This window comes from Cornus florida, unplaced genomic scaffold (genome assembly GCF_030987335.1).
Source record: "Cornus florida cultivar Cherokee Brave unplaced genomic scaffold, ASM3098733v1 CherokeeBrave_3.0.0_Hap2_Chr08, whole genome shotgun sequence".
NCBI lineage: Eukaryota > Viridiplantae > Streptophyta > Magnoliopsida > Cornales > Cornaceae > Cornus > Cornus florida.
The window spans coordinates 3,358,612-3,381,524 of NW_026775578.1; the positions used below are offsets into that span (position 1 = coordinate 3,358,612).

Consider the following 22,913-nt stretch of genomic DNA (forward strand, 5'->3'; position numbering starts at 1 on the left):
TGTTCCTACGCATAATATATTTTAGGAATATTTTCTACATATAATGAACTGTTCCTACACTTATCCCAATATATAATGAACTGGTAGTGGGCCTAGTGGCTGTGGTAGTGGTATCGGTATCTGGGTGCAATGTAGTAGTTGATACGTTGGGTCTCTCTCTTGAGGCGATTTAGGGGAGAATCAATGATAAGAGAGAATTACCGGTTTTGTTTTTTTGTTTTGTTTTTGTTACATAAGCATTGAGGTCATTTTAGGGTTTTTATTACAAAATTTGGTCAAAATTGCTGATAACAGAGGTGTTTTAATACACTTAATTTTTATTAGGAAAGTTTTTAACAATTTTTTTGGTATAACTTGGATTTTTTTTACACTTTATCCTAAAAAGTATAATTAAATTATAACTGTTGTTATGTTAAAATGATACTTCTCCCAATCTTTTGAACAAGTTTTTAAAAAATAAACATAATTAGGCAGACGTGTTTAACATTAGAGGCGCAATACAAAATGATCGACAGGAGGGCTCAAATATTTAAAGTCGAATAAGAAAAATAAGATTAATTTATTTTTAAATTCATATTACGCCGTATTATATATATATATTTAAAATTCTTACAACTTTTTTTAAAAATCCTATTCTAGTCCCAGAGGGAATTATATGTAGCAAGGGATCAAATTATTATTATTTTAATCAGTTCCTTTTTTTTCTCTTCCGCCTGTCTCTGCACTAACTGCAATATTTTTGTCGGGTTTTCAAATTCTTGGCCGCAATTTTTTCGCCCTACTAATCCTCCACTATCAGGCCACACGAGTCACACGTTGCCCCTTCCAATATCATACCCAGATTCTTTCTCTCTCTCTAACTATGTTGATGTTGAAGTTCAAGTTCAAACTGGTGGTATGATTTTTAAACTCTTTATCTCGTAATAAATCAATATTTATCCTTCATTAATTATTCACACACGAAGTAATTCTCTCTCCTCCTTATCTCTATTTTCTATTTCTGTGTTGAACAAAAGTGGGATGTATGTAACTGACACAGCTCCAACTATGAATGCTTTCTTGTGCTTCTTTGAAAACACCCACTTTACATCTGTCAATTACATAAACAGCTGAACCAAACTAAAACTAACCACTCTCAGGAAACAAATCTCTGGTACAAACTGGTTTTACCATGATTTTGGTCCTCCTTTCAGACCCTACACCTCTCTCTCTCTCCAATCTCAGCTCCTCATTCTGTCTTTCTCTCTCTCTAAAGTCCCACCCCTCCTGTAATCTGTATATAAAGTCCACTCCAACATTCTATCTCCTCAAGGCCCAGTGACCCACTTTCAGTTCTTCTTCTCCTCTATCCATTCTCTTTACTTTCTCTCTCTAAAATCAAAGACCCTTCTGGTTATTTACCTAAAGATGAGTGAGAAAACATCTTCTTGTGACCTGAATTCAAAAACCCACTTGGAGGTTTTCAAGAATTTCAAGCGCTGGAATCGTTTGAAGCCCTCACAGGGGGTTCTTGGATTCTTCTCTCTCGCTGTTTGCTTCCTTTTCTGCTTCTTTTACTTGGATTATCGAGCTGTGACGCGAGGGTTTCGCTCTGGTGGGCGGCCCGGGTTTATCACGTGGTTCGGGTTAAACGGGACTTCATCATCGGGTGGAAATATTGGACGGCTGGGATTTCTTGAAGAAGGTGGTGATGGGTGTGATGTTTTTGATGGCAATTGGGTCTGGGATGAGAGTTATCCACTGTATCAGTCCAAAGATTGTCTGTTCATTGATGCTGGCTTTCGATGTTCTGAGAATGGTAGGCCTGATAATTTCTACACCAAGTGGCGTTGGCAACCTCAAGATTGCAATCTTCCCAGGTTTATAACTTTCTAAATATATCTTTCTATTTCTCTCTCTCTCTATAAATATATGTTTAAATGGAATTAAGAATTTGATTTTTAGAAAGTAATTGATAATATCGGTATATTCTTCATGTTATTAATTTTTCAGTTGTCAGCTACATTAATTTATAATTGCAGAAAATTTTGAGATTGTTTATTATTGTATGTCTCTGTAGTATGTACTGATTCTATTGAAATCTATAGTTTTTTCAGCAAGATAATTTTCATTGCGGATTCAGATTATGTACTCTTTAGAATGTGGTGTTTTCTTTCCGCTTGATTGCTGTCTGTTTTTTTTAATGTTTCTGATTGAAATGCTGGTATTTACAATGATGAACTTTTCGCTTTGGTGTCAACTCTTAATTATCAAGCTTCAATACACTGAATGTGTGTTTACATAAAATTCTTTAAGTCAATAATGTTTTTTTACAACAGGTGTTACTGCATACAACAGAAAACTCAGGACAACATCAAGAAATAATAACTAGAAATCACCTGCAGAACACGAGAAGAGACATGTGAGCCTGCAATATCAGGAATCTTCCCCTTCATCTTCTCTAGGGCTACAGTCACCATCCTTAGGGTAAATAGAAAAGGATTTGTATTGCTTAGTTTTTAACAGATACAAAAGAAGAAACCTAAACATAGCATTTGTAACAAAATATATACTTGGATCTATCTTCTTTGGAAATATTACGGCGCCTCATCTTTTCCCACATTGACGCAAGTTCCTAGTGAGGACAAGAAAATGTAAATCAGAAAACAGAGACCACAACTCACTAAGCAGGGTTTAAACTGTTCTTGATCAACAACTGGTGTTCCTCAAAATACTGTAAAACAAATACCCAAGCTTGAAATGCTTTAGAGGGTCACAACATAAAGCTGGGCATGGCCCTCCAAAAAGAATCAGGCATTAGGTTCACACCTCATGCTTCCTTAGTTAAAATTAGTACTTAAAATGACATGGCAAATCAAGAAAGGAATATATGCATATAAAATGCTTTTGCACGCGTGCAGCTGTGCAGACAACCATGACTTGGAAGACATAAGTGGAAGGGAGCAAAATTGTGCTACAATAAAGTATATGTTTTGAAATGCATATTATGCAACTAATATTCAAAATAAAAAATAAAAAATAAAAAATAACATGAGGGAGAGCTAAGTGGCGTGACAGTGGGCCAATAAAACACCACATAGATTTGTGCCTTTAAAACACCCCATAAATACTAAATAGATTTGCTTAATCAAATGAAAAACAAAATCAGAAATAGAGGTGTATTGATGATGTGTATCATTGTAACCTTGACAACAGCAAGCCTTGCTGTATATTTCCAGGGAATTATTTAGGGAAGCGAGTGCCTATCAATTTGAAAGGTTTAATTATATCCAGAATACCTACCAAGTTGTTGTAGTTCAGCTTAATCTTCTTTTTAAATAATGAAAATTAATCATACTGGTTGAACATTAATTTGTGAAGTCTGGCTGAAAGATGTTTGAATTATCAGTGCTGTTGTTTTAAATTGGGGATTTCTATAGGTATTATTCTAGTTTGACAACCCTTTTTGAATCCCATTTTCCTTGCATATTTTTGGGCATTAATCCCAATTCACTTTTGAATGTGTCCGATTGATTGGCAAACAATATAAATTTCTTATTTGGGTTATTTTATCCTAATTTGAAAACAGATTTGATGCAAAGAATATGTTGGAAAAGCTGCGGGATCGTCGTGTTGTATTTGTTGGTGATTCAATTGGAAGAAACCAATGGGAGTCCCTTCTCTGCATGCTCTCTTCTGTGGTTCCTAATAAAACTTCAATATACGAAGTGAATGGGAGCCCAATCACTAAACACACAGGGTTCTTGGTGTTCAAGTTTGAGGATTTCAATTGCACTGTCGAGTACTACAGAGCTCCATTTTTAGTGCTGCTGAGTCGGCCTCTAGCTGGAGCTCCAGAAAAGGTGAAGACTACTTTGAAGCTGGATCAATTGGATTGGAGCTCTGTGCAGTGGAAAGGTGCAGATGTGCTGGTTTTCAACACGGGACACTGGTGGAATTATGAGAAGACCATTAGAGGGTAAATGCAATCTTCCCCTGAAAATCTTTATTGCCAATTTGTTTATATGTTTATTGTCGTTGGATTCATTTCTCTCCATTACACAAACATTGTGAATGCATTTGTTTGGTGGGAAGAAGAAGGAGGTTCTAGTATGTGTTTTATGGATGCAATGCCTTCTGGTATTGTCTAGTGTCAAATAATGTGATTAGATGTCCTGAAATATGATGTAGAAGCTAACCAGGTCTTGTGAATACTGGTTTGGGTTTAGTGGAAACAGATCAGATATTTTTCTCTTTGGTGGAAGTGTAGTAGGATGCAAGTTGAAGATGAATGCAGAAGTTCTTTAGGGTACTTTAGTTGTTTTAACCATTTAAGGAGTTTAAGACTTAGGGTGGTTTGTTAGTTGGGAGAGAAGGGGTATTCATGTGTTCTCCATCAGTATGGAGAACCCTTGGGGTAAAGTTTCAAAGCTAACTTTGTGGAGTGGTATTGGCCTCGATGATAGCAATTTTGATGGGGTGGTAACAATGACAGATATAAAAAGTGATGAGTTGTTAGTTTCGACTGCTATAAATACAAATCAGTAACCAGCTTAGTTACGTATCTTGTTTCATTAAATTTTAATGGATGAAAAAAACTCAATAAAACTGAGATTATTGGTGTGATCTATATTCATTTGGTGAAAAAGTAAACAAAAGGCTGGAAAAATGATGGTACAAATTCAAGTTACAGCACGTTATACCTGTAATGTAATATAACTAACAGATCAAGCTCAACATAGGGTAGTAAGTTTAAGACATGGATGCACCTTGAACAACCTTTCTAATTTCTTTGTTTGATTAGATAGAGAGGAGAAATTGAGAAAAAAGATGTAATTGTAGCGAAGTGGCTTAGGTAGAGATGTGCTTGTCTTGCTTTATGTGAATGTAAAACTTCAAACCGGTTAATACTACATTAAATTTCTAATTAGGGCAAGAAAGAAGAAAGTAATCTGCTAAGAGAATCATTTTGATTCATTGTTTGCTTTAGAAAAGTATTAGGAAATAAAATGAGAACACCATAATCATAAGTGTTTCTTAATTTTATGCCTAAATAAATGTCAAATGAATGCTTTAGGAATGCCTTGGAGTAGCTAAATATTGGTGTGTGAGCACAGAATCAGAGTGTAATCGTGTATATAGGTCAATAATTCACACTATTTTATTGATTCATATGAGCTAGGATGGGAAGAGGAGGCCACAACATACATGTATAAAACCTTTAAGAAGAGACTTAATTCTTTGATCATATTTGGGATTCAGCTTTGCTCTCTGATTGAGGGTGGTTTGTCCTGATATTTACTTAAGTTCAAGGCTTTAAATTCAGAAGAATCCATTCTTGCGAGTGGTGTATTTCTTTACTCCCTGTCTTCCCAGGAAAGCTCATCAAGTAGCTAATGTTCCGATATATGATTATGCTCAAAATTCAAGTGGAAGTTTTAATTCATAGCATCCCTTGTATCAACACTGGGTTCATTAGAATATTCTCTAATAGCAAATGTTCTGGCCATCAATAGTTTTCGGCCCAAGGACATACCCATTTCTAAGGAGCCAAGGGCGGAGCCAATTAAGGCCCAGAGGGGGCACGTGCGCCCCCTCACTTTGCTCCAACCTACTATACATAGGTACATATTTTTGGTATATATATATACTTACATGGTAATTTTAAATAGTGCCCCCTATCAAATTTTCAAATTCTTTTAAAAAAAAAAATTACATACCTTCTTCAAATATACAATATATTTTTCCTTTTCTAATTTTTGTTTCCTTTTTCAAAAAATTTCTTTTTTCACTTATGTATAATTTATGTATTTTTCTATTTTTTAAAACTTATTTCTTTTTATCGATGACATTTGTGATTGTATTTAATTAAAATATTATTAATTAATATTTTGATTCTTATATTTGTAACTATATTTTTTTTACTGTATTTATTTAGCATATTATTTTACATCTATTTTTTTTCTTATTTGCCTTTTTGATTTTAAAAAAATTATATTGTCATATTTATTAATAAAAAAAAAAATTAACAAGTGCATTGTGCCCCCTTTGAAATAAAATCAGCCATGTCTTTGTTGGGGATGTACCGTACTCTGACATGACACTTCTGGTGTACTCATAGACATGTACGACAATATCTTGGTCGCACACATAAGTTAAAAATAGATTCTTAATTTCAGATACTCGATGATCATTTATTCTATCCTTGAAAGCACGTGGATGAAGAAGCTCCAGTGTTTGAAATTTTATTTTTTAGCAAGGAAAAATTTATTGTTCGTATATGAAGTTTTTGGCCCTCTAGTGACTCTTACCTTAATATTCTGAGCAGACAATTGACCACCTAATAGTTATATATGGATTATGTTCCCAATTCCCTAGGGAAAGGGGATCAGGTAGTTCCCTCTCTCATGCTTCTGCTTGACCTGGCTGTTTCCATAATCTACTCTATAGGCACCATACTCCATCTCTTACCTTTTCTAAAGGAATTAGTTGCCGTGGCTTTTTGTTGCTTTAGCAATTGAGATATTGTAAATGTACAAACTGTAATAGTGTGTGATTAATTTACATCGAGGACAACTTAACGTGTCCCTCTTGAAACCAACTACACTTGATGTTTTTTAGGAAGCTAATGTTGGGTTAACCTAACCAACATTGTGCCTGAACTCTGGATTACTGTCCCTTGTTAGGGGTACTTACTTCCAAGAAGGGGAGGAGGTGAAGATGAAGATGAGTGTAGAACGTGCATATCGGACGGCAATCGAGACGCTGCTGAACTGGATAAGTACTGAAATAAAGATGAACGAGACCCAGGTCTTATTTCGAAGCTATGCTCCAGTGCATTTCAGGTTTGTCTTGTCATTTTATATTTTGATAGTCTTGTCTATGTATTTTTCTCTCTTTGCCTTACAAATATTGGCCAATTTGGCCTCTATATATATATGTGTGTGTGTGTGTGTGAAAGTACATAGTCTAAGGATGCATCTTATTCAAGGATCAAAATGTTCATCTGTTTCTGTCGAAGCAGTTGAAACATTTGCATTTCTTAGTGAACCGCAGTGAAAAACAGATAGAAATTGATACCGAATGAACAAAAACATATTGAAAGGTTGAACCTTGTAATTCATGCATTGTTGAAGACTTGTAAAAGGCAATATCCATTTTTTTCTTATTTTTATTTTATTTATTTATTAAATTATTTTTTTGGTGGGGGGTGGGGGGAGATTCAACCATTGAAACCCAAAAATATTAAGAAAAGAAAAGAAAAAATTCTTTGGAATCTATCAGAAATAACAGAAACAGAAGAAGGAGAAATGATGTGAAGGGAAACTTTATGTTATTGTTTAGTTCCTAATTATTACCGATTAACTTGTTAAATATTAATGTGTGAAAAATGTTTTTCTTTGTCTGTTTTATGGTTCATGTATGTCATAGTTTATTATAATAATTCGTTGTTACACTATAAGATCAATTTTAGAATCTCTTATACTTGTTTTTTGTTAGTAAAGTGTTGTTTGACTTAATTTTTTTGCTTGTATCTGTCCTCTTGTAACAGCTGTGTTGATCAATTATTTGGCTTACCTTCTCTCGTTAATAAATCTACTTTACGTCTCCAAATGTTTTGCATGTTGCTAAATTTGGTCATTATTTTATGAGAAAATTAGATTTAAGTTACCAAAATTAAAGATAATAGTTTTAAAGAGGACTTAAAGTTACAAAAAGACTGGATAATTATCAATCCTAAAACTGTATTCCTTTTCAGTGACCGTTTTAAACTCAATTACATATACACCCTTTTTGAAATTTCCCTCCAAGCTTCTACCCCATCTCTCCCTTCCCCCACTGAAAACGACGGCAACTTATCCCTTTCAGATACCATATCCCTTGCTTATACCTTATATATATTCAAAGTCATTATTCTTTTCTTTGTAAGTTTCCCTCATCTAGTACTTATCCATACTTGACTTGCTCTTGTTGAATTCAACCTTATAAAATGGTGGATTTTTTAGACTCTGTGTTGTAACCGGAGACAGTGAATAGACAGTGAAGATTGGTTTAAACGTGAGATAGCATCGGCTTAATCTGTTTATCTCCATAAAATACAATCAGAGCCCTAACCTTTAATACATATATATTTATAAATTCTAAGAATGAAAAGTTGGGGGTTTAATTATGGCTATAGTTTCCACTTGTACATTAGATCCAACGTGAGAAGTATTAGGTTTGATATGTTAAATTAATTAATTATTTTTAGTAACTAAATAAAACCCTTGACAAAATTACCCTCAAATGGTCACTATAAAGCAATTTGGTATCAAGATTGATGACTATTAATCTCTTTTTAATTTTAAGGTCACTTTAACCTATTTTTTTTCTAATTTTGGTCACTGACATTTAATTTTCCCTTATTGCATTGTGTTTTTGAAATATTTACGGAATATTTCCATATTCAAGCCGACCAAAATAGCATTCCTAAACAAAATTTGTTTCTAAATTAGTTCATCATACCATTACATTTTTTAATTGATTCGGGGGCATTTCCAATTCCAATCCAACCAAAATGGTATTACGGTATTACCAAACAAAATTTTGTTCCTTGATTTCACCTATTAAAAATATTTTTCTTGAATATAATACTTCTCTTATTTGGTGTTAGAATTTGGGACAAATTATTCTTTTCACAAGGGATAAGGGGAGAAAGTAAAAAAGTTTACGTTTTTACTTTTTACAGTGGACAATTATAATGGGATAGAGATTAATTGTAATGGCCAATCTTTGTGTGATGGAGGGAGCACTTTGGCCTTGTTGTTCTCTGTTATACTGGACTTTGTGTGTTTTCAACTTTCAACCTCTAAGTTTCAGTCCTCTGCTGCTATGTTTTATAGTTGTGTAGTGAGACCTCTCAAGGAACTTAATAGTTTTTTCTATTTACTACACAAACGCTTATTAACATTTCATCTGAATTCTCTAGTGAAAATTCCTGAATCTTATTTTAATTTTTTTGCCAATCATTATTAGTTATCATTAATATGGTGAATATATTGAGATGTATTCGTGAAATTCCTGAAATATATTTGTAAATCTTGGGAATAAAAATGCAATTTTCTATCTTGAACATTTATTTATTAATTTAATTTTTTCTGCTGTATTTTGAGAGGTATCCGTGAAATTCCTAAATAACCTCATTTGTCAAAAAGAAAAATTGTCCTCATAATTTTGGTGTGAAGACGTATTAATCGTTCTCTAAATTTGTTCGTCATTTCATTCATGAACTTACATGGACTTCTTGAAATGCAGGAAGTATCTGTGATAATTACATGAAACTTGGGTATAAGTATGTGATATCTGTCTCACTGTCTGATGTGTTTGGTTAATAACTTAATATGCACCTAACAAGTATTATCTAATAATATAAGTTATTTTATTATTAGATATTTGACTATTGTTATTATGTTGCTTTTGTATAATTATTGTTTCAGAATTTGTGAAGTGCACATGTTGAACAATCTACGTTATATTAAAGCTCCATTTTTCTATATATATATATAAACCAAAACTATGCATATTAAGTAGTCTCCTTGTGTCCTAGGTTTGGGGTTTGATAAATAGACTCGTAGACATATACTTGAGCCTCACAGGTACCCAAGTATATGCGATGTTGATCATTAGTAATATTTGAGAGACTGAGTCAATACTGGCATTTTCATGATTAATTTTAGTTCTGAAGTATTTCAACTGCTTTATAATTCCTGAATGCAACTTTGTTATATCTTTCTAAAGATGCTGAGTGAAACCCCTCCTAATGGTAGACTCAAAAAGGGTAAATTACAAACATAACATTGTCCCCTTGTGAGTTGTGACTGTATCAACCTGCATCCTTCTTTTTAAGTTTATCACGTTGCTAAAAAAATATTATTATAGTAGAAAAACAAAATCAATCAAGAGACCTGAACTTGTTAATAGCAGCCAAATTGTTCATCTGGTCATGTAAAAAATTCTCTTGCTTATTATATCGTGGATGGGTAACAATTGTGTTTCAGTATGGTCATATAATGCAATTATCTTGTTATTTTAATAATATTCATAATAATTGATATAGCCAGTGGATTTAACAGTGGTGGTGACTGGAAGACTGGTGGTAGTTGTCACCTGGAGACGCTCCCTGACTTGGGTTCATCTCTGGTTTCATCCGAAACATGGGTTCAATTACCGATTGTCATTGATGTGTTATCAAATTTCTCTAAGGCAGCAGAAGAGGGGAAAGTGGATTTATTGAATGTGACATATATGACATCACGGAGGAAAGATGGCCACTCATCCTTGTATTATTTAGGACCCAATGAGGGACTTGCTCCTTTCCACCGGCAAGACTGTAGCCACTGGTGTTTGCCTGGTGTCCCTGATTCATGGAACGAGCTTCTGTATGCACTCTTCCTCAAATGGGAGCACATTCGCCCACGAAATTCAACAAAACCTTCTCAAGCCACACTCTGATTCGCATAGAAACCTTTCTAACTACATCAGCATCTTGAAGAACTCTGTGGGAAAGTTTGCATCTCACCTAGAACCAACACATGCCGACTTTTTTCTATTCATTCTCACAGAAGGGATATGCTTGTGCTGGCTCTTATCCGGTCATTGCATCTCTGGTTCTTCATATGATTGATAATTCTTCATACATCATTATACATGTTTTGACGTAAACAAGGTTAAAACTTGTTCAACTTGGTGAATATAGTTGTCCGTTTCTACGATGACGTGTCTCGCATCGATTGATCAACTGATGATCTTGAGATGCATAGACGGAGAGGAGCCAGATCTTGAGAAGTTGGAAATGTTGGAGGGATGCTGGGGAAAGTCTTGGCAGCCGAATTTAAATTGTCACCAGATGCCAATATGGATGGTATTTAGGTTGTTAAATTATTGGTTCCTAGTGCAAATTGATAGTTAACAGGAGATATACACACAAATATTAGATAGTAATTGTAAGATATTGCCATTCATCAATAGAGAGAAAATTGAGTTAAAAAAAAAAAAAAAATAGAGAGAAAATTATACTTGTAGCATTATTGGACATTTGTCTACTGTATTTTGTATATGAAGAAAGATTGGAAAGATATTGCCATATGTTCTTTTTTGTCTATAATTATATTTATGAACGGCTGAATTTTGTGTGGAACAGGGAGAATTGAATTTCTTATTGTTGTTGCCATAACACCTATGTTGCATGGACAAGAATCCTCCCCGGAGGTCCAGCACAATATCAGCACAATATCTGAAATTGAATTGATAAATGAAATCCATTAGTGATGATTCAAACCTGTTCACAAGTTCTCGCTGAAACTCTCTTTTTTAGTTAAACTCCCGGTTGGTTCAGGTGCCTTAAGAAGGATTGTTAGATAAAAAAAATTAATGTTATTGTCTTGATTTTACAAAATGTTACCATTTCTTCTTGTGTTCTCTATTGTATATAATTTACACAATTGCCGATATAACAAGTTGAATAACTAAGAGTGGAACAAAGAATGTAATAGGCCCTTACATAAATAACCATGTCAGTTGCTACTTGCTAGGTATGTACATAATCCCATAAAGCTTTGTAAATTGTCTTGACCGGATAGAGTACAGTAGTACTGCTTTATTTGGTAGCTAAAATAGATGTTAATACATTCACATAAAAATCTCTTTTAAATTTTTCTTAAAATTAAAGAGTCACGGCTATTACATGTTCCTGGATCATTGGTCCCCATAGGTGGTAATTGAGGTCATGTAATAACATAATTTCTCCTCAAGAGCGGGGCACAATAGAGACCCAAATCAGCAAACTTGCTATTCAAATCATCTTCCGATAGAAGAACTTTCGTTCATCAGTAGCTTACATATAATTTGGATAAATGAGAATGGATAGGTATAGCTGCTGGTATCCATGGAGTCTACGGCATGTATGTGCAATAATAATATATATATATATATATATATATATATATATATATATTACTTTGATTTAATTTAATTTATTTATTTATATTTTTTTGCGTTTCTTTTCCAATTGCTTTTGTTAGTAATTGATTTGATTGACTGTGCAGTTTGACAGCTGGAATTGGCCCTATGATCATGGATAGACGAGACAGAAAGGTAAGTCGATGAACAATTCCCATGTCGATCGATTAATCATTTGATTACAACCTGCAATTACTTTTTCAATAACACCAGTTTTCATTTTTGATTCGTTTCTTTTCCAATAAACCCTTTATATTGGTTGACAATCAGATCAGAACGAAGAATTGCAAAATCTGAAAGAAATTAAATTAGGGATGTGAGGCGAAAACAGTACGAGATAGAATAGAAACAGAAAGACTGAAGTGGATAAGGTTGCTCACATTATTAATTTGAGGTAGATCACACAGTTCCCAAAAACATGCCAACAATATTTAATCATCAAATGGATACTGCTCATACCTAATTGTACAATCATAGAGCACAGATCGAGCCCCGATCCGACTGTCACAAGTCCCGAACATGGCGGTTTTGGCGGCACCAAGACAGGTGTTGCAATCGGAGCTTGTAAGGTTCTGGTTACAAGCAGCATGACCATAGGCAAAAGCATTAGGGTAAGGAGAAATATTGTGGTAGTCAAAACCTTGGCGAGTGGGCGTCACAGTCTCTAATTCTGCAACAACATAAGCTAGACTAGTAGCGAAAGGATCCCCTTTTGTGTAGATCCCGGAGTTGCACAAAAAGGTTGACACATTGGTGTTTGGAATGCTTCTCACAACACTGCACAACCCAATCAATCCAATTAACAATCCACTTACAATTACTTCAATCTTTGAAAGAAGAAAATCCATCTCTCTGTTTCTCTTCTTTCCTTTCTTGCTTTTCTTCTTTTGAGGAGATAAGTTTTATTAACTTTTTTATTTTTTATTTTTTATGTAGGTTCTATTATTGGTTTCTCCATCAGTTCTAACAATGCATAATGAGATTTTTGTCTTTTGTAGCTTCGTTCTTTTGCTCTGTTTCTTTATTTGTTTTAGACTGAAAGGTTTTGCTCTGTTTCTTTACTTGTTTTATACTGAAAGGTTTATCTTCTATTTATTGATTTATTTCTTCTCTGTAGTTGGTGTATGTGGCCCAACTTTGTGTAGAGATGATATGATTCAGTCAATGAAAAATGAAAACTTCAACTTTCTGCAGTGGAATGACTCTTTCAATGTTTTATTCCCTTTCCCATGTTTTTGTTGGCAGCAACAAAAAAAATGATCATTCTAATGGCCATTTCATTCCATCAGAGAATTAAAATAATATTTTACTCGTCTCAAAATAAGTGTAGTCAATGTATTATTTTTTGTAATATTATCGATTTAGATGCATCCACATATATAATATAACATTACTATGTGATACATAATATGTACTAAAATATATATTATATTGTAACATTATAAATTAATTATAATATAATAGTTATGTATAATACTAAAATATTTAATACAAATATAGTATATAAATTATAAAATACCTATCATATACTCCCTGTCCCAAAAAAAAGCCCCCTCTTGGAATCCTAACTTTTTAGCTTACTAGTTTTAAATATTTTTTTATTATAGTAGTAGGGAATGAATTTCCAAATATACCCTTCTGTTAGTCCCTTGACGGTTGTCCAAGGGAAGACATGGGCATTTCAAGGCCATGACATGTTTTGGGAATACTTTGGCTTTGGTTAGACAGCCATGAGGATGCTCAGTGGGTTGTCAACGTGCACAAGATGCTCAGTGTGCACACAAGATGCTTAAAATGATGCTCGGCGTGCACTGGGGGTGCCCAGTGGCATTTTCGTAAATATGGGGAAAAGTGAAACTTGGAGTTTTGACTCGGGATCTTTATGGGAGGTACCTTGAGTCCATAGAAGTTGGTTGGCGCAGACGGCACTCGATTTAGATGTCGGGAAGGGTCTGAAAGGCCTTTATGACTCCTCAAGCATGGGTGATGTTTACTCCTATCAGAGTGCTGATTTTCCTTAAGACTATACTAGGGGGGGTCTGTTGAGCACATCAGTTGGGCTATGGCATGGCTTGCTTAGAGGGTTTAGCCAACGTGCATGGGCACGTGTTTGCACCACTCCAAGATAGTTGCACAAGAGAGGAGCATATAAACTAATGATGGGCAAACAAGTGTGCACCCGCGCGCACGGGCGTGCAGCCCCGCGTGCACGCGGGCGTCCAGGTGGGCATGTAGCCATGGGCACACGAGGGTTCGAGTACGGCACACATGGATGGGCACTAGTGTATGCACCGGAGTGCAGCAGCGCGCTTATGGGCGTGCACACAGGCGTGCATGGCCTGGCATCAACGTGCGCACCGACGTGCACTCGGATTTGCACTCGGGCATGCATGGCATGGCACGCCGTGCACTTAGAGACATGTGGGTGCAGAATGGTGGACTTGGCAAGGGCTAGGTTCACAAGGTTGGCTCAAATGTTGCTAAAATATGGACCACACAAGTCATGGCTTGGGGTTACAAGAGATGGCTAAGTGGCTTAAGTGGGCTCAGTTGGTTGGGGGAAGTTACTAGCACTTCTCCACTTATTATGGGAAGTGGGGGTGTGCTGATTAACTTCCCATGCAGGTGGCACAAATCTGAGATGACAACAAGCAAGCGGTTGGAGGTGGTTTCTTCCACTATGCAGAGTATAACTTCTTGTGGGATATGTGGCATGAGCAGAGCATGCCAACTACATAGCAGTTAGGCTTGTCAACTGCATTGTAGTGCTGGCATACTTAGAGGGTGCCAGCACGACCCTAGGTGGATGGGAGTGTCATCCATCATTTTAGTGGGCAGTTATGGGCGGTTTTGAGAGTGGCCTATATAATGCTAAGGTGGGCTTTGTAGAGGGAATAGATAGGAGGGTGTGAGCCTTGGTTCCTTGTACGAACTCATATTCCTTTGTAATATGTTTAATATGAGCAAAGGTTGGGGCTTGTCCCTATAAACTGTGTGTGCCTTCTTTACATTTCTATATTGTGGGTATTGTGTTGTGTGTTGGCTGAGACTTGGTGGCCCCAAGTGCCATTACAGAGGCAAAAATTTGTGGTGTGATTTAGCCCTGTAACAATTGGTATCAGAGCCCTGTTCTACGATGGCTGGAGGCAATACTCGTGAGAGAGTTTCCCGTTTGGAAGAGTTTGTGGGTTTTCCTACAGAAACAGAGGTACAAAATGGTGCAGAGAGCCTTGTGGTTCGAATCGAAAACTTGGCTTCTGAAGTGGAGATCTTGAAGACTGATCCTGATGGGTTTGGTGACTTCATGCAGGCCACCAAAGAGCAATTGACCCCTATCTCTGAAGATATTGAGTTGCTGACTGACGTCTTCAAAAAGAACCTGAAAGACCTTAAAGATTAAGTGTCCTTGGTGAAGAGGGCCATTTATGGGAGTTCCAGAGGCGGTGGTGATCCTCTTTCACAGAAGATCAAAGTGCCGGATCCTAAGTCTTTCAGTGGTACTCGAAATGCCAAAGAGTTGGAGAATTTCCTATGGGACATGGAGCAGTACTTCAAGGCTGCTCGGATCCCCGATGGCGAGAAGGTGACCATTACAAGCATGGATCTGTCTGGTGATGCAAAACTATGGTGGCGCACACAGACAGAGGACGATGCTTCTGCGGGTAGGCCTCGGATTGAAGTTTGGGAGACCCTTAAGAAGGAATTGAAGGACCAGTTCTTGCCTCAGAACACTGCATGGATTGCAAGGGAATCTCTGAAGAAATTGAAGCACACAGGCACCGTTCGTGACTATGTGAAGGACTTTAGTTCCTTGATGCTGGACATTCGAAATATGTCAGAGGAGGACAAGCTGTTCAATTTCATGTCCGGATTGCAACCATGGGCTCAGGCAGAACTCTGTAGGCAAGGTGTGAGGGACCTTCCTACTGCCATGACAGCGGCAGATTGTCTTGTAGATTTCAAGATGACTGGGTCTACTACACAAGACAAGAAGAAGTCCAAGGAGGGGAAGAAAGACAAAGGCCAGTCCTTCAGGTTCAAGGGCAAGAAGAAGGACAAGAATCAAAAGAAGGATAAAGGCGGTGGCTTTGTCAAGGCCAAGGCAGATTACAATAACAAAGGGAGTAGTAGTGGGACTAAGCCCAACTACGGTTGTTTCATCTGCAATGGTCCCCATCGTGTTAGGGACTGCCCCAAGAGGGAGAAGCTGAGTGCTATTGTCGCTGATTCAAAAGGAGACTCGGACTCGGAATGTGGTCCAACCCGAGTTAATCCTCTGCAAATGCTGAATGCTCTTACTGAAGAACAGTCCATGGAGTTGAAAGGGCTCATGTTCATTCAGGTGACGCTGAATGGTAAGGAAGTTTTGGCAATGGTGGACACAGGGGCCACTCATAACTTCATTGCGCAGAGGGAAGTAAGTAACTTTAATTTAAAGTTAATTCCACATGCTAATAAGATGAAAGCTGTGAATTCTAAAGCCAAGCTTGTCTTAGGCATGGCCACCACTTCTATGAAAGTTGGTTGTTGGGAGGGCGTAGTTAGTCTTATGGCTGTACCCTTAGATGATTTTGATCTAATTCTTGGAATTGAGTTCCTTACGAAAGCCAGAGTGGTAGTTGTGCCATATTTGGGAGGAGTTTTTATTTGGGACAGGAATTGTCTATGTTTTATTCCATCAGTGGCTCTTTATGGGCACCAAAAGAAGGAAGATCGTAAATATGGCTGCATCGAAATAATCTCTGCATTACAAGTGAAAACAGGTTTGGAGAGGGGAGACTCTACCTTTCTTGCAGCTATGATAGAGATCAAACCGGACCAATTTGTTGAAGTTCCGGATTCTGTTGCTAAAATTTTAGAGGAATTTGCAGAAGTGATGCCACCAGAACTACCCAAGCAATTGCCCCTTCGACGTGCTATTGATCACAAGATAGAGTTGGAGCCGGGTGCTAGGGCTCCTGCTCAGGCCCCATACCGGATGGCGCCTTCAGAATTGGCTGAACTGCGTAGACAGTTGGATGAGTTACTGGAGTCTGGTTATATTCAACCATCTAAGGCACCGTATGGCGCGCCAGTGTTGTTCCAGAAGAAACAGGATGGCTCAATGCGGATGTGTGTGGGCTATAGGGCTCTGAATAAGGTGACTGTGAAGAACAAGTACCCAGTGCCCAATGCCGCAGATTTATTTGACAGGTTGTCAAGGGCATCCTACTTTACTAAGCTGGATTTATGTGCAGGCTACTGGCAGGTGCGTATAGCAGAAGGAGATGAACCAAAAACTGCATGCGTAACTCGTTATGGGTCTTATGAATTTCTTGTAATGCCGTTTGGACTAACTAATGCCCCGGCAACCTTCTGCAACTTAATGAATAATGTGTTTTATGACTACATTGATCGTTTTGTTGTTATTTATTTGGATGACATTGTAGTCTATAGTGAGTCATTGAAAGATCACTTAAAACACTTGAGATTGGTTTTCTCAAAACTGAAGGAGTTTCAGTTATATGTCAAAAAGGAGATGTGTGAGTTTTGTTGCCAAGAAGTGATGTTTTTGGGACATTGGATCAATAAAAGCCATGTCAGAATGGATGAGAGAAAGGTGAAAACCATCCTTGATTGGTCTACACCTACCAAAGTGACAGAGTTGAGATCTTTTTTAGGGTTAGCAAACTACTACAGAAAGTTTATAAATGGGTATTCCAAGAAGGTCAGTCCTTTAACAGACTTGCTGAAGAAGGACAAACAGTGGGTTTGGTCTGAGGAGTGCCACAAAGCTTTTGAGATGCTTAAGCAGACAGTGTCTACAGAACCGGTCTTGAGACTGCCTGACTTTGGTTTGCTATTTGAAGTGCATACTGATGCCTCTGACAGAGCAATTGGTAGGGTCCTAGTCCAAGAAGGACACCCATATGCCTTTGAAAGCAGGAAGCTTAAGGATGCTGAACAGAGGTATACAACTCACGAGAAGGAGATGACTGCAGTGATACATTGTCTTGACGCATAGAAGCACTATCTGTTGGGTACCAAGTTTACAGTGGTGACTAATAATGTGGCCAATACCTACTTCAAGACACAGAAAAAGCTTACTCCAAAGCAAGCTCGTTGGCAAGAGTTTCTTGGGGAGTTCAATTTTGTGTGGGTTCACAGACCTGGAAAGCAGAATCAGGTTGTTGATGCCTTGAGTAGGAAAGAAGTGCAGGAGTATGTGGCGTCGTTGACAACGGCGTATACTGATTTCCTTGACAGAATCAAAGAACAATCTCAGTCCGACAATGCCTATCAGAAACTTAAGCAACAGGTTGCTGATGGTGAAGTCAGAAAGTATTGGATTGAAGATAATCTACTCTACGCCAGAGGAGGTAGATTATATGTTCCTGTTGGAGGTTTGAAACGGGAACTAATGCGGGAGATGCATGATCCCCAGTGGGCTGGACATCCAGGGGTGGATAGAATGCTGGCGTTGATATCCAGATCATATTACTGGCCCAAGATGGAGGATGACATAGAGTTATATGTCAAGACTTGCTTGGTCTGTCAGAAAGACAAGCATGAGAGGAAGAATTAGGCAGGGCTACTGCAACCCTTGCCTATACCAGAGCGTCCATGGCAGTCAGTTTCAATGGACTTCATTTCTGGTTTTCCTAAGGTGGAAGGTATGAGATCTATTTTTATGGTAGTAGATAGATTCTCTAAGTATGCAATTTTTATTGTTGCACCACATGCATGCCCAGCGGAAGTTGTTACTGGTTTATTTCATAAGTTTGTGGTGAAATATTTTGGCTTGCCCGAGGATATTGTTAGTGATCGTGACACCAAATTTACGGGAAGGTTCTGGACATTGCTATTTGGCTTGATAGGTTCTGAACTAAAGTTCTTCACAGCAAACCATTCTCAGACTGACGGACAGACTGAAAGGATGAACCAGTTATTGGAAGAATATCTGAGGCACTATGTCACTGCAAGTCAGAAAAATTGGCTGGAGTTACTAGACACTGCACAATTTTCTTATAATTTGCACAGGTCTTCAACAACAGGAATGAGTCCCTTTGAGTTGGCAACAGGGCAACAACCTCGCACACCACAGGAGGTGGCAGTGCAGAGGACTGGTGGAAGATGCCTTGCAGCATACCGATATGCCCGTTCCATGCAAGAGATGGTAGAGGAGGCACAAGACAGCCTTGCCAAGGCTGCGAGAATGATGAAAAAGTATGTAGATAAAGGGAGAAGGCAATTAGAGTTCCAAGTGGGAGACAAGGTTCTGTTGAAGTTGACTCCACAGATTTGGAAGAAGATAAGCAGCAAGGCTGTTCACAGAGGGCTGATTCAGAAGTATGATGGTCCATTTGTGAAGAAAGTGGGAAATGTTGCTTACAGATTGCAATTACCTGAGAAGCTGAAGGTCCATCCTACTTTTCATGTGAGTTTCCTCAAGCCTTTTCATGAGGACACGGCAGATACATCAAGACAGCAGGCTAAGAGAGCCCCACCTATTATTCGGTTGCAGTTTAATAAGGAGGTGGAGAAGATTTTGTCTCACCGGACCCAGGGACAGAGTAAGAAAAATTACAGAACTGATTACTTGGTGTAGTGGAAAGGATGCAGTGAAGCAGAGACGAGTTGGGAAAAGGATGTAACATTATGGCAGTTTGAGAAACAGGTAAGGGAGTACTTGGACAAGTCGACGAGGGCGTCGATTTCTTCTGGTGGGGGTGGTTTGTTAGCCCCTTAACGGTTGTCTAAGGGAAGACATGGGCATTTCAAGGCCATGCCATGTCTTGGGAATACTTTGGCTTTGGTTAGACAGTCATGAGGATGCTCAGTGGGTTGTCAGCGTGCACAAGATGCTCAGCGTGCACACAGGATGCTTAAAAGGATCTTTATGAGAGGTACCTTGAGTCCATAGAAGTTGGTTAGCGCAGACGGCACTCGATTTGGATGTCGGGAAGGGTCTGAAAGGCCTTTATGACTCCTTAAGCATGGGTGATGTTTTCTCCTATCAGAGTGCTGATTTTCCTTAAGACTATACTAAGGGGGTTCTATTGAGCACATCAGTTGGGCTATGGCATGGCTTGCTTAGAGGGTTTAGCCAACGTGCATGGGCACGTGTTGCACCACTCCAAGATGGTTGCACAAGAGATGAACATCTAAACTAATGATGGGCAAACAAGTGAGCACCCGCGCGCACGAGCGTGCAGCCTGGCGTACGCGCGGGCGTCCAGGCAGGCGTGTAGCCATGGGCACACGAGGGTTCGAGTACGGCGCACATGGATGGGCACGAGTGTACGCACCGGCCTGCAGCAGCGCGCTTATGGGCATGCACACGGGCGTGCATGGCCTGGCATCAACGTGCGCACCGACGTGCACTTGGATTTGCACTCGGGCGTGCATGGCATGGCACGCCGTGCACTTAGAGACATATGGGTGCAGAATGGTGGACTTGGCAAAGGCTAGGTTCACAAGGTTGGCTCAGATGTTGCTAAAGCATGGACCACACAAGTCATGGCTTGCGGTTACAAGAGATGGCTAAGTGGCCTAAGTGGGCTCAGTTGGTTAGGGGAAGTTACTAGCACTTCTCCACTCATTATGGGAAGTGGGGGTGTGCTGATTAACTTCCCATGCAGGTGGCACAAATCTGAGATGACAACAAACAAGCGGTTGGAGGTGGTTTCTTCCACTATGCAGAGTACAACTTCTTGTGGGACATGTGGCATGAGCAGAGCATGCCAACTACATAGCAGTTAGGCTTGTCAACTGCATTGTAGTGCTGGCATACTTAGAGGGTGCCAGAACGACCCTAGGTAGATGGGGGTGTCATCCACCATCTTAGTGGGCAGTTATGGGCGGTTTTGAGAGTGGCCTATATAATGCTAAGGTGGGCTTTGTAGAGGGAACAGATAGGAGGGTGTGAGCCTTGGTTCCTTGTACGAACTCATGTTCCTTTGTAATATGTTTAATATGAGCAGTGATGGAGCCAGGATTTCAAGTGAGGGGGGGCACACTGCCAAAAAAAAAATAATAATAATACGGAGTGTATATATATATATATATATATATATAACAACTATAAAATTTAAAAAGACAAAGAAGAAGAAAATTATTAAAATATAAAAGGAAAATAAAAATGAAAAAACTTTAATAGGAAATAGTTAAAAAGTTTCAATTGAGGAAGAAAAATTTGACTTTTTCTATTAAGAAAATTTAAGGAATGTGAAGGGTAAAAGAGAAAATAAAGAAAAAATAAGAATATAATTTGAGGAATTACAAATTTGAAGGGGGGCACTATATAAATTTTGTCATATATATGGAAATTTTTTTAAAAATCACCACATATATTATAGGTTGCTGGCCAATTTAAGGGGGGCACGTGCCCCCCCTAGGCCTTCATTGGCTCCGTCCCTGAATATGAGCAAAGGTTGGGGCTTGTCCTTGTAAACTGTGTGTGCCTTCTTTACATTTCTATATTGTGGGTATTGTGTTGTGTGTTGGATGAGACTTGGTGGCCCTAAGTGCCATTACAGAGGCAAAAATTTGTGGTGTGATTTAGCCCTGTAACACCTTCTATGGTGGGTCCACACGAGGTCATTGCTTTTATAACTTCAAGTCTTCAAGGTAAGGAGGGTGAATTAGGAATATTATAAAAATAGTATATTGGATTTTGAATTGGGACGGTCAAAAATGGAAAGATAGACATTTTTTTTTGGAATTGAGGGAGTAATAATATATTAATATTATATAAATAAATAAAGGTTAAAGAAACATATATAAAAACTAATAAATATTTGTGTAAAAAATTTGTTTACACTATTATATAATATCTATAATAAAAATAATATACATTAGTAAATGATATATTTATTATATAATAAATTATTAAATATCTGAGGAGCACATATATATATTAGATAAATTTCATATAAAATTATATAATTAATATATTTATATAAAAATTAATGTTATATTATATTTTTAGATTTCAAATATTATTAAGAATATGCGTAAAATATCTATATAATAAAATATAACACAATTCATATAATACTATATAATATTATATATTCATGATTTATTATTATTACATTATATTTTAGATATTGATGTGATGTACAGTATAAATATTAATGTGTTATACTAAATTATTTGTTATGTAATATATGTTATATGATAGATATATAATTTGGTTTATATAATATCTTATACAATATATGTTCTATAACACATTACATCAAATACATTACTAATATATAGAAAAATAATAGATAACATATACAATTTTAATGGAGAAAAAAAAAATTACGGTATTATATAATATATAATATGTATTATGAATAATATATTATGATATATCTCATTATAAATATTATTATTATTTTTTAATTTGATAACACAGATATATGTCACTTTATAAATTTAATTTTTATTAACAATAGTAATTTGGAAAAGTTAGGGTAAAACTCATTTCATTATGACATTTAAACTAGTCTAACCAAACATGGGAATAGGAATGATCATGTCATTCCATGATTGCAACCAAATAGTGGAATGAGAATGACCATTCCATTCATGTACCATACCAAACCTAGCCTAGTTTGTAAGGTGATTATGACTATATTTCACTCTCACATTTCATCCGATTGTGAAAAATGAACAAACTATTTTAATTAAGCTTATTTGTTCACATCTCCATCCCGACTTTCGTTTTGTCATTAGAGCTGGAGTAGGTAGTTTGTTTCATGAGTAACTAATGGTTTGAACCGTTAGCACAAAGCATGATTGTCGGTTCAATTTTTCCTTACGATGGAAAAATATTTTGTACTTCCATTATTTGAAATTAGAACAACACACACTACATATGAAAAGTAATGGGCCTCTTGTTGGCAATATATCATTGCAAAAATAGGCTTTTTGATACAGAGAGGTCATTAAGTTATAACATCAGT

At 37.2% G+C, this 22,913-nt stretch overlaps 2 protein-coding genes across 7 annotated transcripts in view; one reads left to right on the plus strand and one right to left on the minus strand.

The window, feature by feature from the left end:
• The first annotated feature begins 806 nt into the window (after positions 1–806).
• The window catches only part of LOC132268937 (protein trichome birefringence-like 10), a 30,756-nt gene continuing 8,649 nt past the window's right edge, over positions 807–22,913 (plus strand). The window contains exons 1-5 of one of the 6 annotated variants that reach the window (XM_059769866.1): positions 812–1,859; positions 3,569–3,958; positions 6,666–6,824; positions 12,063–12,111; positions 13,094–13,147. In XM_059769866.1, the coding sequence (XP_059625849.1) occupies positions 1,408–1,859; positions 3,569–3,958; positions 6,666–6,824; positions 12,063–12,111; positions 13,094–13,132 (1,089 nt within the window). In that variant the 5' untranslated portion in view covers positions 812–1,407 and the 3' untranslated portion in view covers positions 13,133–13,147. Of the gene's footprint in view, positions 1,860–3,568; positions 3,959–6,665; positions 6,825–10,091; positions 11,156–12,062; positions 12,112–12,246; positions 12,361–13,093; positions 13,148–22,913 lie in introns of those variants that run through there. The other 5 variants (XM_059769867.1, XM_059769863.1, XM_059769864.1 and 2 more) reach the window with 5 other exon arrangements.
• LOC132268938 (antifungal protein ginkbilobin-like protein) lies at positions 12,261–13,055 on the minus strand. The gene has a single exon (XM_059769868.1). It carries the CDS (start codon positions 12,822–12,824, stop codon positions 12,408–12,410), a length of 417 nt encoding a protein of 138 aa, XP_059625851.1. The 5' UTR covers positions 12,825–13,055; the 3' UTR covers positions 12,261–12,407.

Excerpts from the sequence above, each read along its gene's own strand:
- LOC132268938 (XM_059769868.1), bottom strand. The coding sequence starts at position 12,824 with ATGGATTTTCTTCTTTCAAAGATTGAAGTAATTGTAAGTGGATTGTTA.